Source organism: Eupeodes corollae, chromosome 3, assembly GCF_945859685.1.
Source record: "Eupeodes corollae chromosome 3, idEupCoro1.1, whole genome shotgun sequence".
Taxonomy (NCBI): domain Eukaryota; kingdom Metazoa; phylum Arthropoda; class Insecta; order Diptera; family Syrphidae; genus Eupeodes; species Eupeodes corollae.
The window spans coordinates 63,869,681-63,886,806 of NC_079149.1; the positions used below are offsets into that span (position 1 = coordinate 63,869,681).

Here is a 17,126-nt window from a genome sequence, read left to right on the forward strand (position 1 = left end):
TAAGTCACGCCTCGCCACTGGTGGTTAATATTAATCGTTCTAAGATCAAACTTTTTGTGAGTGATGTTGGAGCGCACTCCAAACTAATGGACATTCTAAGAGATTCGAAAGAGGTTGAAGACCACTCATTTACTCCTAAAGAACTTAAAAGAGTTAATCTGATTCTAAGGGGGTTAAATTTCCAATACAATTTAGATGAAATAAAATTTTAAATTGAAAGCCAGGTTCCAAACATAGTGGAAAGTGTTGTGAAATTTGAAACTTTACGTTCCAAAGAAAAACAAATTGATTACAATTTGTTTTTAGTCAAACTTCTGCCGAATAAACTTGCTAATGAAGTAATGGGTATAAAGTATATTTGTTATTCCAAAGTCACTTTGGAAAGACCTAGAGGAAATCGTGGGGTGATGCAGTGTAGGAGGTGCCAGGCATATGGTCATATTGCAAAAAATTGTTCGCGCAATTACAACTGCGTCAAATGTGAGCGTGATCATAAGCCAGGTGAATGTAAATTGGAAACAACTGAGGATTCAGTTCCTTATTGCGTGAACTGTAAAAAGTTTGACCATCCTGCTAATTGCAGGGGTTGTCCCTATTACGAAGGATATATGAGTAAACGGAGAGCAATGGTGAAGAATAAATAAATTGGGTGGCGCGACAGTCCGTTGAGAACCAAGGCCTAGTGACTTACAACTCTCAACCATTCCTGTGTGCGAGTAATGTTGTCAGGAATGGAGGGGACCTACAGTTTATATGCCGACTCCGAACGGCTAATTTTGAGAAAGCACTTTTTCATGACAATAGTTACTCTTGGAGAATTTGTCAATTTTTCGCAAGAGGCAGTACCCATGAAATGACTTTAGATGGCATAGGCAGGGATCGAACCCAAGACCTCTAGCATGACAGTCCAACGCACTAACCATCTTGCCACTGGTATCACCACCAATGGTGAAGAATGGGATTGAAAAAAAAGAAGAAAATAGGAACTTTGTTTACCAGACAACCTTGTTGACTCAACAACTTCATTCGCAGACCTTTTTAAATCCAACCCCCCGGTCGCTCATTCCGAAACGTCAAATCGTCCAATCCAATCGTGGGTGGTCAAAATGTAATCAATGAGCTTTTTGAACTCTAAAAAGAGTTATTTGGAACAAATGTTTCAGTTCTTATAATGAAAATTAAAAACTTTATGGAAAATATAAAAAAAGGTGAATAAATCGAAGAAAAAAGATTAGCCTACCTAGGACTTCTAAATGAAGGTCTAATCTCAAGTGCGAAATAATGACCATGCAAATTCTGATTCATAACGTTGGGTCCTTAATTTAAGACAGTAGAAGAATTGAGTGTCTTTCAATTCTTTTAAATAAAAATGTAGCAGTAGCTTTCTTACAGGAAACCCATCTAAATAATAGACATAAACTCCACCTTAACTCTTATATTTTGATTAGAAATGACAATAAACAAGGAGTAAACAATATCCCTTGTAAAAAAGTAGAAAACAAAAACATAAATATTCTATGTCAACTGATATCGATGGAATACAAATGCAACGGTACACGAAAGAGCATTTTATTGGGTTCGGTTTATATTCCTTCTGGTATGTCATCTTCGTTTTTGACATATGAACTGAATAAAATAAATCATTTACCTAAAGCTTATGACGGCTGCGTTTTGGGAGGGGACCTTAATGGAAGAAATCCTCTATGGAGAGATAGTGTCACCAACGTAAATGGTATTGGTTTAGAAAAATGGCTTACTGCTCCTGGTTGCAGTCTTGTAAATGTGACATCTACCTGTCCCACCTACCCAAGAACATCTTCATATCTGGAAACAGTTTTTAATTACAAACAGCCTAATTGATAAGATAAACCCTAATTGTAGCATCAAAGCTTTACCTTCGTTTTCTGACCACTTACCTTTACTGTTCAACATCAAACTAGCTGAGGCGGAAATTCCATTAAGTCAACCTCCCTTAACCAGATCTTTTATTAAAACGGACTGGAATACATTTAGGAACTCACTAGACAAGGAATTGAATAGGATTCAAATAACGCACACAGTCAACATGTCAAATTTGGAAATCGAACAAGTATTAGGTACTTATTAGAGAAATCCTAGTTGGACGACCTCTCACAAGCTATCAGCATGCTTATCTTAAGGCCAAATCTACGGAGACTGCCCTCCATGAGGTAGTGCGTACTGTAGAACAAACAATCCATTATAAAGAATTTACTCTTGCAACCTTCCTAGACATAGAAGGTGCTTTTAACAACGTCCTTACAGAATCCATAGAAGAATCGCTCGTTAAGTTCGGTGTAGAAGACTTCATTCGAAAAGGATTATTTCCATGCTCAGTGGTAGGAAGATTCGAGCCTCTCTAGGCAATACAATCAAAACAAAACACGTGAGTAGGGGAACACCCCAGGGTGGTGTCCTTTCGCCTCTTCTATTGCTTCTGGTCATGGATACAATTCTCGTTAAATTAGAGAGATGTGGAGTGAAGGTGGTAGTCTACGCGGATGATTTGGTGCTATTGGTGTCAGGAAAGTACACCTCTGTGATTAGTGAAATCACGGAGTCAGCTTTGAAGAAAGTTAGCAACTGGGCCACGAGTTGTGGACTAGGAGTTAACCAAAGTAAAACTGAACTGTTGCTCTTTACCACCAAAACTAAAGTACCGCCCTTCACGCTACTTCGGCAAAAAGTGAGGACTTCAGTCGAAGATGATTTTATGGACGTACACCGCCGTAGTACGCACAATCTTAACATATGGTTCGATTGTGTGGTGGCCTGCTCTTAGCAAAGCCTATAATATTAATAAGCTAAAGAAGGTTCAGAGAACAGCTTGCGTGGGCACCACAGGGGCCATGCGTACTTGCGCAACGGACGCCTTAAACGTTATTTTGGATCTTCTACCAATCGACTTTTTTATTAAATACATAGTTTCCTGCAGCGCTATTAGGCTGAAGGAATCAAAATAGCTGGTTGTCAAAACCTTATGGTCACAACAACATTACGAAATTGATTCCCTCAGATATTATCTCGGTAGACACTGACTACTGCAATCCTACTTTGAACCTTAGTAAGGGTTTTAAGGTTATTTTCCCATCGAGAGAAGATTGAGAGGTTGACATCGTGTCGATAGGTTTCGACACAACCATCTTTACTGACGGCTCAAAGATGGAGTGCGGAGTTGGTTCTAGGATCTTTTCTGAGTCCCTAAATGTAGCCAAATCCTTTAGGCTTCCTGACTTTGCTAGCGTTTTTCAAGCTGAACTGCTGGCAATAAGGGAGGCATGTAAGATACTTAAACAAAACCCAAACCAAAACCGAAATGTGGCTATCCTTACAGACAGTCAGGCAGCTGTCAAAGCCATTAACTCGGCCATATCCTCATCTAAATTGGTCCAGCAATGTCGCGATGAGCTTGCGAACCTGAATATTAACCTCGGTGTCCCCCTGATCTGGGTTCCGGGCCATAATGGTATCGTGGGAAATAAACGGGCTGACGATCTAGCCAGGCAAGGATCGGCCGTTCATAGCTCACTTGCGGAAATGGTTAACATTGCTCTTGGTGCTATGAAGGGTAAAATCTTTTTTATCTACCAAACTGAATCAAACCGAAGGTGGAGCAATTTACCCAACTGCATTATATCTAGGAAGATATGGCCCACCTATAACAAAACCCGTACGAACGATCTTCTATGCAGGCCAAGGCAAGACATAGCCAGGATTGTTGCGGTTTATACCGGACATTGGCCTATAGGAGTTCATGCAGAGAAGTTGGGTATCTCTTACAACACCTTTTCCCGCAGCTGTAGTGACCAAAGAGAAAGTGAAACCATAATCCATTTCCTCTGCAAATGTCCTGCTTTGGCAAACACCAGAATGAAATGCTTTGGAAAAGCATTCTTTCAAGAACTTGATGAGCTATCTGAGACAAAGATTAGAGACCTAATCTTTTTTCAATGCGACAAAATGGCTCTAATATAATCGCTATGAAGCTTCTCTATCAATCTATCCCTTTCAATCAAAGGTCAAACGAGTTTTTGGCATAAAAACGGCGCACTACAGCGATAATTGGATCTCAGGCTAGGTTGCCTTGAGATCACCATTTCTACCTACCTACATTAGGTACTTCAACCTTTCTCTTCTGTCGGCGGTAGAATTCAAACAAAGTAACACCATATTTCAAAAAGTATGCTGCATTACCTGAAAACATTAAAATTCTCTTTTCACATAAACACAAATGGCAAAAAAAGTTAAACAAAATTTACCATAACAATTACAATAGAACCAATGACGAATACAGAGAAAATTGTCAAACAAAATCTCACTTCTTAGACAAATTATTAAGGAAAAAGTGGCCAATTGGATTAATGATCAATTAAAGAAAAGGCTCGAGGAACTCATTAAAACAGTTCAAAATAAAATAAAAGATGCTAAAAATGCCTTGCCAGACAAAATATTTGTGTTCGATCCAAATAATTCTGCTCTCAATCATCTGTTGACGAGGTTGCTTTAATTATTAAAAACTTGAACTCCAAAAAATCGGCTGGTCCAGACGATGTTTCAAAGTTTTTACTGATTTTTTTTAAATAATGAATACTAAGCTAGCCACATACGACAGAGCTAAAGAGCCAAATTGACCAAAGCCGTACAAAAATCGACCGTTTTTTGGGACACTGAAATTGGCTTTGTTAATTCATTTGGAATTTCATCAAGTTAAAAATCAACAAGTCCGACCCAACGAACCAAGTTTACACAATCATATCCCACCACTTCTAACAACTATGTAACTATTTCATACAAAATTCAAAGAAACAAATTCATTGTCATTGTCAACTTTTATTATACGGGGTTACCATTTTCTTCCTTCTTTTTCTGCATATCAGTTTCGTAATTTTATAAAATTTTTGGAAAATTTCATTTTGGATGTTGAACTGAAAAAATAGATCATGTGAACACAGGATTAAACAAAAGTTCCTGACACTGACAGCCAGTTCAGAAAATAAAAATACAAAAAAAAGAATGTCATCTGTCATCCGTTCATGTACTAAAAATAAAAATTTGAAGTCTGAGCAATAATCTTGTCTTGTTACGAAGTAGAGCACTATTATTAAGGTTATAAACTTACAAAATTCCACTTCCATTCGAATGAGTTAAAAAAATTGTAAATTTTGAAACTAACCAACCAAAAATCAATTAGCTTTAATTAATCCGAACACAATGAGCGATGATGATGAAGCCACCCAGGAAGCGGAGGAGAACTATTATGCCTTTTTGAATCTTCCAAAAAATGTAACTCCTAATAGTAGTAGTCGGCTTATTGCAATAATAATTTAACTTTATTTGTTTTGCATCTAGGCCACAAGTGAGCAAATTAATGTTGCTTACAGAAAACTTAGTCGAATCTATCATCCGGACAAGCATGTGGACCCCAATAGTAAACACAAAGCTGAAACGTTGTTCAACCGCACAAAACGGGCCTACGAAGTCCTCTCTGACCCGCATAAACGTGCAATATATGACTGCGTTGGGGAAAAGGGTCTAAAGACTGATGGTTGGGAAATTGTTCATCGAACAAAAACTCCAGCCGAAATCAGGGAAGAATACGAGAGTCTAGCTAGGGCCCAAGAAGAACGAAAATTGTTGCAGCGCACAAATCCTAGGGGTAACATTACTATCAATGTGAATGCAACAGAACTGTTTGCGCCTTATGACGATGATGAGTATGAAACTAGTAACAAAACACTCAACAACAATTGTCCTTAAATTAGTCCTCTTTTTAAAGGATTCCAAAGATTGAAGTTTCGTCCATGAGCATTTCCCAATCAATTGAAGCGCCTATCACCTTGAAGGATACTGTTACAATGTCTGGAAACTTACACTCATCAAACGGCATCGGAAGTGGAAATTTTCTCATATCCGGACGCAGACTAATCAATAAAGGTTGGCTAGAACTTGACCTGGGCGCTGGAAACGGGCCGATGGTTGGATTCAAAGGTAAAATATATGATTGCAAATGGAAGAAAGTTTTAATGCTTTTCCTTCTTAAAATCAGGATCAAGGAATTTAAGTCAAAAAATATTCTGCAATGGAGGTTTATCGTTGAATTTTCAAGAGAGTGGTGCTATTCCTACGTTTGTTAGCACTTTGGCAGTTCAACTAGACAAACACACTATCGGTTACTTAACATATAATGCAAGTACCCAGTCATCGATGTCAACCTCGATTGAAAGTCAGAATGAGAAGCATGCATGGAATACGTCTGTGACGATTGGTGTTCCACATTGCTACTTATCGGCATCGTATACCAGGAAATTGGTTCAGTATGAGCTTAAATTAAAAGTGGCTGTAAAGTAAGTACAGTATAAGTTTATTTTTTCACAAATTTAAATTTACACTTTACTAAATTAATTTAAGTGATTCTAGTATGAATTCTTCACAATGAGCTGCTTTCTTACAATTATGTTTAGAACATGCAGCAAGGTGCATAATTTTTGTATATGTAGAAAATATTTGTCAGAGATTCCAAGTTCGTGAGCAAATCAATCTACACTTAAGCTCTAGCTCGATTGGTTATGCCAACTAATGCAGAGATTTGTCTTACAAGCGTAAGGCAATGTAGATCCATTTGCTACTCTTTTTATTTACCGATTTCTCCAAACTTTAAGAAAGTTAAAAGTTGGGAATGTTGTTTTTATTATTTTTATCACATCCAATTTGTATTCACAATAGTCAAAAAACACAAAGTTAAACTCGTACAACTCTTTTTTTAATTTAATATCAATATAAGTCAAATTAAGTTTTGTTATTTAAGCCGTCACTACCCTGAGTTTTTTTTGTTGTCAAACATAAAATATTTGGGTAGACAAAATTTAGTAATAATGCATTTTAAGCATGGAAATACCATGCGACCATCAATAAGACCTTCTTGGCTTAAATGCCAAAGTTAATTTTTGTCGTAAGCCGAATGAAGAGCTCAAAGAAAAAAATTTAAGATCGGTCATAGTATGGGGTTGTGGCAGCTTCAGAAGTATGGAATTTAAATTTGATTGAAGGGCCAACACATACCTTAAAACTTGTATGGAGTTATTTGGAAGACCAGCTAAGATTATCTCATGTTTACAATAAAAATGTTCTTAAAATAGTGCTGCTGAAAGAGTGGAAAAAACACATCCCTCTTAGCTCGAACAACTTAAAAGGTCTTTTCAAAATATGTTAAAGGTCGTCGAAGACAGTAAGGGACTTCACACTTAGTATTAAATAATTGTTTTGGTTCATTTTATTTACTTCCCATAGGAAGTTATTGGACAGGTTCAGGCTACATAAGGGACTTCATTTGCAGTCAACTTCATTCTTTGAACGTACATTTTGACCAAGACAACTAGTTAGTTTTTCAAGTATCAAGAATTTCACATTCAGAAATTTACTTCACAAACCTCTACTTTAAGTTCATAGTACAAAAAGTACCAACAAAATATTGTCTACAAAACACTCCTCAGGCAAGCTTCACGTCCATCACGATTTGTATTTTGTGTTGTAAAGAAATATTAGTTATTTCTTTTCCAAATTGACAATTAACTCTTTTACAGAAAACGTTTTTTTTTACACTTCAGAATTTCAGAAAGTAGTAAGCTTATAGCAAGCTTCCAACCGCGATCAGAGGCTCATCATAAGTCCATGTGTTAGTTGTTAGTAAGATAAAAATACAATTAAAGCCTAACACACACACAAAATACAAAACATAATTAACATTTAACATGAATTAACACAGAACAACACTAAATAAAATAAAGACGTATACGATAGTGGAGCACTGGTTCTAAACAATTATTTTAATCCCACGTTATTTAAATTTAAATCTATCGATGAACAGTTTAAGTTTTATAAAATGGTCATTCGGCTAAAAGCTTCATTTTTCCCATAGTTAGTTCTATGGAAGTCAATATGTATAAATTTAAATGTACGCTGGTGATGAGTTCCGCCTCGGTAGTTCAAATGTACACAAGATAGCAAATAAGGTGCATCAATTTCACCAAAGAATACTAAGTCATTATTAACACGCCTTTATGATGGAGAGATTGCATTTGGAGAAGTAGAATACGATGTTCATAGGGAGGCAGATTATAAGGATCATCCCAAGGAAAACCCTCTGGGGCAAAGAGAATGAAATTATGTTAAATTGATTCAATACGTTTCCTATGAATTTCGTAATAGGGAGTCCATACCTGCGAAGCATATTCAAGATGAGGACTAACATGGCAACTAATCAAAGAAAAAGTATCATGGGGATCATTGAACTCCTTTGCCCAGCGTTTTATAAAACCAAGCATAGAACTTGTCTTATTAACAATAAAATTAATGTGATGTGTAAACTCTAGGTTGGAACAGGAATGAACACCTAAATCTTAAAATGTGGAGACGCGACGGAGTTTTTGCTGTGATATACAGTAATCAATTACACTAACGATTCGTTTTTTAGTAAAAGTTATCGTCTGGGGTTTTAAAGGGTTGAGGGCAAGGCTTTTTTTTTAAATGAAGTTGTGCAGAAGAAAAATAAATCGTAGAGTAATAAAGTTCAGCGTTAAGTTGAAACAAAAAACATAATCAACTGTCATTTTGATAGAAGTAGTCTTGACTTAATAGTTAGGAAATTTTTCGTGACTAACTTTCTAGTAAACTTTCCATTAAAGTTGCGTTAATTGGAAGGTAATTTTTTGCAGATGGCCAATCAGATAATAGAAACTTGCCTAGCTTTCCAGTCCCTTATGTAGGCTGCCCATTGTAATGGGTCCGATTTGTGAAATGTTGACATTTCTCTACGGTTCAAGGTCCCTAGAGTCAAAATAAATGATTTTTAGAAAGATGTCTGTGCGTGCGTTTGTACGTACGTTCATGCGTCCGTACGTTCGCGACGTTTTTTCGTCGTCCATAGCTCAAGAACCAGAAGAGATATCGACTTCAAATAAATTTTGTTATACACATAATAATGCAGAAAGATGCAAAAAGGGCTCTCAAGAAAATTGCACGAGTGGTTTTTGTTACCATAGCAGTTTAAAAAAAGGTGAACATTTTGGTAAACCCTAAATATCTCACGAACCAATGACGCTAGAGACTTGAATAAATTTTTTTGGAAAGAAATCCAATTAACAGTTTTTTATAAATCAAAAAAAAAAACTGAGAAAAAAAATTTGTCACCTTGAAAATTTTACGAATAAAAAATGATTTCATCCCCAAAACAATTTTTGCAATGAAAAATAAGGTTTTAAACATCTGGTAAAATTTTGACAGTTTTTTTTATAAAAAATGAAAACCTATAAAAAACATTACTCAAAGTTTGTAAAAATCGACTCAAATATCTTTTCAAAAACTTGAGATTATGGCTTCAAAATTATTTTATCTTGTAAGAAATATTTTTTTTCAACATTCGGTAAAATTTTGAGAAAAATCGACTTAAATATCTTTTTAAAAATTTGAGATATTGGCTTTGAACTACTTTTATCTTTTAAAAAATATTGTTGTCAACATTTGGAAAAATTTTGAGAAAAATCGAATTGAAAGATTTTTACAAAAAATTAACAAAAGTTCGTAAAAATTGATTTTTAATTCAAATATCTTTTTAAAAATTTGAGATTATTTTATGGCTTCCAAGTAACCTTCCATATAAGGAATATTAGAAAAATTTTGAGAAAATTTAATTGACAGTTTTAAAAAAAATATAAAAACCTAAACAAAATTTACTTTCGACTCAAATAGCTTTTCAAAAATTAAAAAATATTGTCTTCAAACTTTTTAAATTTTACAGAAAATATTGTTTTCGATGTTCAGTAGTTTTTTTATAAAAAATCAAACAGTCTGTTTTTTTCATAAAAAAATATTACGCACATTTGGTAAAAATTGTGGTTTGGTTCTTGATATCTTCATATTTCGACTAAAAATCTTTATACGTAAATATTGTTGGTTATTTTAAATTTTTGAAGAATAATTCAACTGACAAATTTTTTAACCCAACACGAAAACCTAGAAACTTTTAAGCGAGACAAATCGACAGACGGGATAGGAAGTTATTAGTGTGGGTCGCATCCCAGCCTCTTTTGTTCTTTTTTTTATAGAAAATGTATGTTGTGCGAGTTTAGCTTTGATGTGAATTATAATTTGTTTTTAATAAAAGTTAACTTTAAACTACTTTGCGTTGTGGTACTTTCGTCTTAATTTAAATATTTTAAGTAACGTGTTAAAAAATAAAAACGGTTGTAATAGACTTGATAACACCCAAAATAAGTAATTGGTGAAAAACAAAAGTTAGGGGTGTTATACCAGTTTTACTTTGAGCACTGTATGCATGTATATACAGTTACTTCCAAAATTGCTGTATTAAATTATTAAAATGCTACATTTTTGGAATTTTGTTTTCAATTTTCTTTTATTAAATATTTTAAGTTAAATGCACAAGAGGAAAAACAACAAAAACAATTAACATAAATAATTTAAATTAAAAAACTAAAATAATCATCAAAGGCATGGTACAAAATTAAGCGTACACTTGAAATTCGAAGCATACACAAATGTTAATTAGTGGTCAAATTAAAATTTTAATATTTTGTAGGGCCAACTTTAGCCATAATCACACCTAATAGTCGCGGCAGTATTGATTAAACGATTGTGTAATAAAAGACGGGGGTATATTTTCCCAAAATTCCGTCATCTTCGCTTTGAATTGACTTTTGTTGGTTGGGTTGCAATACTGCAACCTTCGCTTTATTTGTTCCCACAAATTCTCGATGGGATTGAGGTTCGGTGACTGAGGTGGAGTCTTGAGCTGGTTTCTGGCATTATACAGCAACCATTCCTTCACAACAAATGATGTGTGTTTTAAATAGTTGATAGCTGATAAATTCAGTTATTTTGCAGACTGTCAAATATTTCAAATTCCCACTTGTCCATGATTGTGTCAATAAATTCAAAATTCCCAGTCCCATTTGCCACCATTGACCCCCATAACATAACATTTCCTCCCACATGCTTAACAGTGGCAAGCAAATTCTCTGCCTTGAATTGAGTCATAGGCTTTCTCGAAACAATTTGCTTTCCGTCAGACTCAAATAAGTTAATTTTGGTCTCGTCCGAGAACAAAATATCATTTCAGAAACTTTGGGGTTTGTTGAGGTGCTTTTTAGCGAACTCAAGACGTCTTCGCTTATTAATTTTGGAAATAAGAAGTTTTTTCCGAGCAACTCTCGTTAAAAATCATTCTTTAGAAGAACGCGACTAATAGTTTCGGTTGAAACTGGTCTTTCAATAATTGCCACCATGTATACTCGTTTTTTTTATGGTTTACTTTAAATTTCCTTGAAATTACTCGTTTATCTTGCTGAGAAAAGATTTTTGTTTGTCCTCTTTCAGGTTTGTTTAGGATCGTACCTTCATATTGATATTTATTAAGTATTTTTTGGACCTTTGAATGTGTTCGACCGACGATTTGGCCAATTTCACGTAAAGATTTATTGTTTGAATGTAGTTTTAAAATGAATTGTCTTGTAGCAATGTCGGTTTCTTTTCTTTTCTCTGCCATTTCCATAAATAATGAGGAAGTGAATATTGAAGCGAAAATTATTTCTGCGACCTTTAAAATATAACGGTACATTTTTTGAAAACTTGATTTTAGAAGCCATAAATACAAAGTCTACGAACATTTTGTGCAATGTTGAGATAATTGATAAATATTACCTTTTGTTTATTGTTTAAGTAATGTTTTTTTATGTATTCGTAAGAAAAAAAAATAATAAAAAACAGAAATTAAAAAGAATTTTCCAAAAACATTCCATCTTAAAATGAAAAGTAACAAATAACTAACTCCTAATTGAGTGTATACTCAATTTTGGGAGCAACTGTATGTACATACATATATTAAAATTTAAACTTTATGGTCTACAAAAACACCTTAAGCAACCAATTGTTTTAAGGAAATATAAAATTGAACAAAAAAATAATGTCTGAACTCGGGTGCTATAAATGATAAAGTAACAAATAACTTTTAAGTTATATGTAAGTACAAAAATGTATGTTAAAAAATCTGCACTTAAAATCTGAAAAATATTAAATTTTGAAACAATGAAAGTGTTTACTGGTTCGTATTGTGTCTATAAAGTAAAAGTTATTTGAAAATATAAAAAAAAGGAAAACCTAACTTATAATCGTAAAAAAATCAATAGCCTTTTAACTATAGCGATAACTGTGCATTTCTCCAAAGTTAGTTGTTGATAGGAGCGATGGACTTTTTCTTAATAGGCTAAAACTATGTTGCATCTTATATTCTCTTGTAAAAATTTATTTTTCCAATAAAATTTAAACAATAATATTGCAAAATTATAATATCGGAACCATGTTTTTCTTTAACAACAGGGCTGGTACATTTGGCTTCCTAACAGAGTGTGGCGCAGAAAAGAAAGTTTCAAAGTACAGTTCAGTTGTTGCCACAGTCTCAGTGGGTAGGCCGACTGGAGTTTTTTTGAGGCTAAAGTAACGTATTATTAAATAGTTTAATTAGAAAATAAAAATTTAAAACTATTCGAATTTTTAACCTACAGGCTCATTCGCTCAAATCAAACTTACGTTTTTCCAATTCATTTAAGCGATGAAATCGTTCCCGCTGCTATTTTCTATGCTACTATTGCACCTGTTATTACGTGGTTATTAGTCAAAAAAACAATTATAGATCCAATGAATCAAGAGCGGAAGAGTATAGAAATTCAAAAATCTAAAAAAAACAATGAACATAGGCTTGCACTAAAGAAAGAAGAAGCTCGAGCGGCTGTCGAACTAATGACACACACGTATGAACGAATTGTTTTGGAAGAAAACGAAAGACAAGGCCTTATCATTCTTAAAGCTGTTTATGGTGCATTTGACAAGGAGGAAGATGAGTCGAGAATTGATGTAACGATACCAGTGCAATGTTTAGTAAATACCAGTACATTGCTTTTGTACAATTCAACAAAGGTAATTTCTGAGATGTGGATTCATGTAGCAATTAAAATTAAATAAATTCTTTATTCCATAGAGTGAACTTCCTGGTTTTTATGATCCTTGTATTGGCGAAGAAAAATCACTGCATATTGAGTATTCTTACAAGAATCAGCCACGTACAATACTCGTCAAAGACACCGAAGTTGTTCGACTACCCTTATTAGAATAATTGTCCTAGAAATCAAATTGACGATATTAATCTGACCGGAGATAAAAGCTTTCGCCTATAAGTGTTATTAATTAGCTATCTATAAATAGTAATTTTTTAGCCTAAATTTGTATTACCTGAAGGAGTTCTAAATTCTAACGCCCGCATTCACTTTTCGTGAATACAGCTGAGTTAGCTATATTATAAAACACTTGAAAATAAAAAATGCATCGTTCCATTGGTTTGGTACTTTGCGCAATGAATCTGATGATGTATTAAGGTCTTAAAAGGAGCTGCGAAGAGCGAACCTGTTTATTTTAAAGTTCACTTAAATCATTTAAATTTCAATTATTGTTTTTGTTAACATTATTTATTGATAAGAGCACATGTTTTGTTTCATTTAGAGCGGGATACTGTTTTTGGAGATGAAATAAAATCTGTTCGAGAACAAATACTTGTTTTGTTTATTACAAAAAATAAAAGAAGACACTCAGATAAAAATTATTAACTCTAACTCTAAGCAAAGCCTATAATATTGATAAGCTAAAGAAGGTTCAGAGAACAGCTTGCGTGGCCCACGGACGCATTAAACGTTATTTTGGATGTTCTACCAATCGACCTTTTTATTAAATACATAGTTTCCTGCAGCGCTATTAGGCTGAAGGAATCAAACAGCTGGTAGTCAAAACTTTATGGTCACAGCAACACAACGAAATTGATTCCCTCAGATATAATCTCGGTAGGCACTGACTACTGCACTCCTACTTTAAGTCTTAGTAATGGTCTTAATGATGAAATCTATTTAACTGGAAAGCTGACTTTTGATTTTATAGTTCAGACCAAACTGTTCCACTGAAGGCTTTTCATTTTCTTTATAATATGTATGTACACCGGTCAGTTTTACTTTCAATCGTAAACTTTAACCTAAAGTGCTTTCTTTCGAAGAACAAAGTAAATTGGACTTAGTTAGTGTCTGGGTTTGTTTGTAAGTAAGAAAATTTCTTAATTCCTTATTTTGATTTTGATACCAAACATTAAAAATTTATGTTTCTTATAATATGTTTTTGGATCAATTTATTAATTAACTTTAAATTCAAATATATTTTAATCAATCCAATAATGAGTCATCATAGTTCAATATTTGATTTTTGGCTCAGTAATTTATATTTTTATATCAACGCGTACGATACCGATTACTTACTATATGTAGGTTAATAACCGAGCTTCAAACAAGGTGCAACTATAAAAATGATAAGGTTTTCCAATAAAATATTCAATTTTGAATAGTGCTCACTTATGAAGCTGTCATTTTTTTGACATTTGACAACTAATAACTAAGTTATTACTAAAAATGTGTGGGATCAGACTACAAAAGGAACTTGAAAGTAAGGCAAGTATCTAGTATCTGATTGGCCAGCTGTCAAAGAATTGGCTTTCGATTAAGGCAACTGTATTGAAGAGTTGACTGGAAAGTTAGTTGGAACAAAAGAAGTAACAGGATATTTTTTTAGTTACTTCTAGGTAGTCGTTACTTTTTCTGAAGTAATCGTTACTTTTGAATGATTATTTTGTGATAACTAAAACAAATAACGTTAATAAGGCAAGAAGAGGACAATTTCTAAAGACATATCCGTAAGTCCGGGACTTATTTTTATCGGCCATATCTCAAGAACCAGCAGAGGTATCGACTTCTTATAATTTCGTTTGGCAGACAAAACATCGAGATGTGTACAAAAGACTTTCCATATAATATAATTTGGTGGTGGGTTTTTTTACGATGAAATTAATAAAAAAATTTAAATTTTCTTGAACATAAACTTGTTTAATGGGAACTTGATCATATTATGTTTAATTTGTGAGATTTATTTTTTGTTTCTTGGGCTTTGATGATCAATCAGTTAAATGCGATTAATAATAAAATAAAACTAATCCATCTTGGTTTTACCCTATGTTTCGCCAGTTGTTTTCCAACTTCTTCAGGGGATTTTGTTTAGTATTTTATATTAAAAAAAAAAAAACATGATTAAAAATTGCACAAAAAGTACGAAAAATTTAACTATGGACAACACTACTATCACCGTATTTAACAACTAATGCCACACTATACAAAGCACTGGCCATACATTGTCGTCAGCCCGTTCATTTCCCAAGATACCACTATGGCCCGGAACCAAGATCAGGGTGACACCGAGGTTAATATTCAGGCTCGCAAGATCATCGTGATATTGCTGGACCAATTTAGATGAGGATGTGGCCGAGTTAATGGCTTTGACAGCTGCCTGACTGCCTATGAAGATAGCCGAATTTCGGTTGTGGTTTGGGCTTTGTTAAAGTATCTTACATGCCTCACTTATTGCCAGCAGTTCAGCCTGAAAAACGCTAGCAAAGTCATGAAGGCTAAAGGATTTAGCTAGATTTAGGGACTCAGAAAAGATCCCAGAACCAACTCCACACTCCATCTTTGTGCCGTCAGTAAAGATGGTTGTGTCGAAAGCTATCGACACGATGTCATCATTGGTAGAAGATCCAAAATAACGTTTAAGGCGTCCGTTGGGCAAGTACACATGGCCCCTGTGGTGCCCACGCAAGCTGTGCTCTGAACCTTCTTTAGCTTATTAATATTATAGGCTTTGCTAAGAGCAGGCCACCACACAATCGAACCATATGTTAAGATTGGGCGTACTATGGCTGTGTACGTCCAAGCTTACCTTCAAGCTTACAAAAATAAACGAAAAGAATTTGTTCGTGAGATAAAAATAGCTAAAACAAAGTGTTATTCTAATAAGCTTAAAACTAATGTATATGGGCGAAAGATGTGGAATAATCTTCGGGAATTAGGAGTAGGCAAGCAGAAATTGAAGTGAAAAAGTGATATTGATGTAAATGAACTAAACTTAAATTTCTTATCGATTCCAGATACTAATATCACCTATGGTAATAGAGTCCCGTTTAATAGCACTGTAGACACCACTGAAACACCGTTTTTCTTTGAAAGAATATAAAGCACGAAGTCGTGGAAAGCTTTCTATCCATTAGCTCTAATGCAGTTGGTATAGATGGAATACACACGGTTTTCATAAAAGCTATACTACCGTTTTTGCTTACGTATATAACTCACCTTATCAATACAATCTTTTTGAGCTGTGATTTTCCTTGTCAGTGGAAAAATGCAAAAATTATTCCAATACCTAAAAATTCATCGGGTGAGGAATTTAGGCCGATTTCAATTCTTCCCTATTTGTCCAAAATCTGCGAACGAATTATGCATAAGCAAGTTAATGATTATCTCGTACGTAATGATCTTTTCGTCTCAGTTCAGTCTGGTTTTCGTGCCAAACATAGCTGTACCACATCAATTTTGAAAGTAGTTGAAGACATAAGAGCGCAACTAGATGAAGACCAGGTTACTTTTCTTGTCTTACTGGACTTCTACAAGCCATTTGATATGGTTGACCACTCTATTCTTATTGATAAGATGAGCTACCGTTTCAATATGTCTTTTTCTGGTGTAAAATTGTTTTCATCGTATCTTAGTAATAGAAAACAGGCTGTCTTCTTAGAGACTGCCTTATCAAATTTTTTTCCTGTGCTACGAGGCGTTCCCCAAGGATCGGCCCTTTGTTGTTTTTTATATACATAAATGACATACAACATACAATCTTGAATTCATCGAAGCATTTGTATGCTGATGATATTCAAGTCTATAAAAGCCGCCAATGATCTGAACGATGATCTCCAAAGAATTATGAGGTGGTTGGTAAACAATGGTCTCTCGCTCAATCCGAAGAAATGTAAATGCCTTGTTATCTCGAAGAAGAAACTAGATCTGTCTTATTTTAACTCAATAATGCTTGGTTCTTCAAAATTGAATTCGTGGATAAGTCAAAGAACTTAGGGTTGGTATTCAACCGAACTTTGACATGGAATGACTATATTAATGAAGTTG

General features: G+C 34.3%; 1 protein-coding gene across 1 annotated transcript; it reads left to right on the forward strand.

Annotated features, from left to right (window-relative positions):
- The first annotated feature begins 5,072 nt into the window (after positions 1-5,072).
- Positions 5,073-13,443, forward strand: LOC129951779 (dnaJ homolog subfamily C member 11). The gene is made up of 7 exons (XM_056064095.1): positions 5,073-5,301; positions 5,368-5,732; positions 5,795-6,006; positions 6,065-6,362; positions 12,409-12,525; positions 12,594-13,005; positions 13,067-13,443. The coding sequence occupies exons 1-7, from the start codon at positions 5,230-5,232 to the stop codon at positions 13,199-13,201; spliced, it is 1,611 nt and encodes a 536-aa protein (XP_055920070.1). The 5' UTR covers positions 5,073-5,229; the 3' UTR covers positions 13,202-13,443.
- The last annotated feature ends 3,683 nt before the right edge of the window (positions 13,444-17,126 follow it).

Coding starts and splice junctions, on each gene's coding strand:
- LOC129951779 (XM_056064095.1), top strand. CDS start 5,230: ATGAGCGATGATGATGAAGCCACCCAGGAAGCGGAGGAGAACTATTAT. Junction 6,007..6,064: donor GCCGATGGTTGGATTCAAAG/GTAAAATATATG, acceptor TCTTAAAATCAG/GATCAAGGAATTTAAGTCAA. Junction 6,363..12,408: donor AAATTAAAAGTGGCTGTAAA/GTAAGTACAGTA, acceptor CTTTAACAACAG/GGCTGGTACATTTGGCTTCC.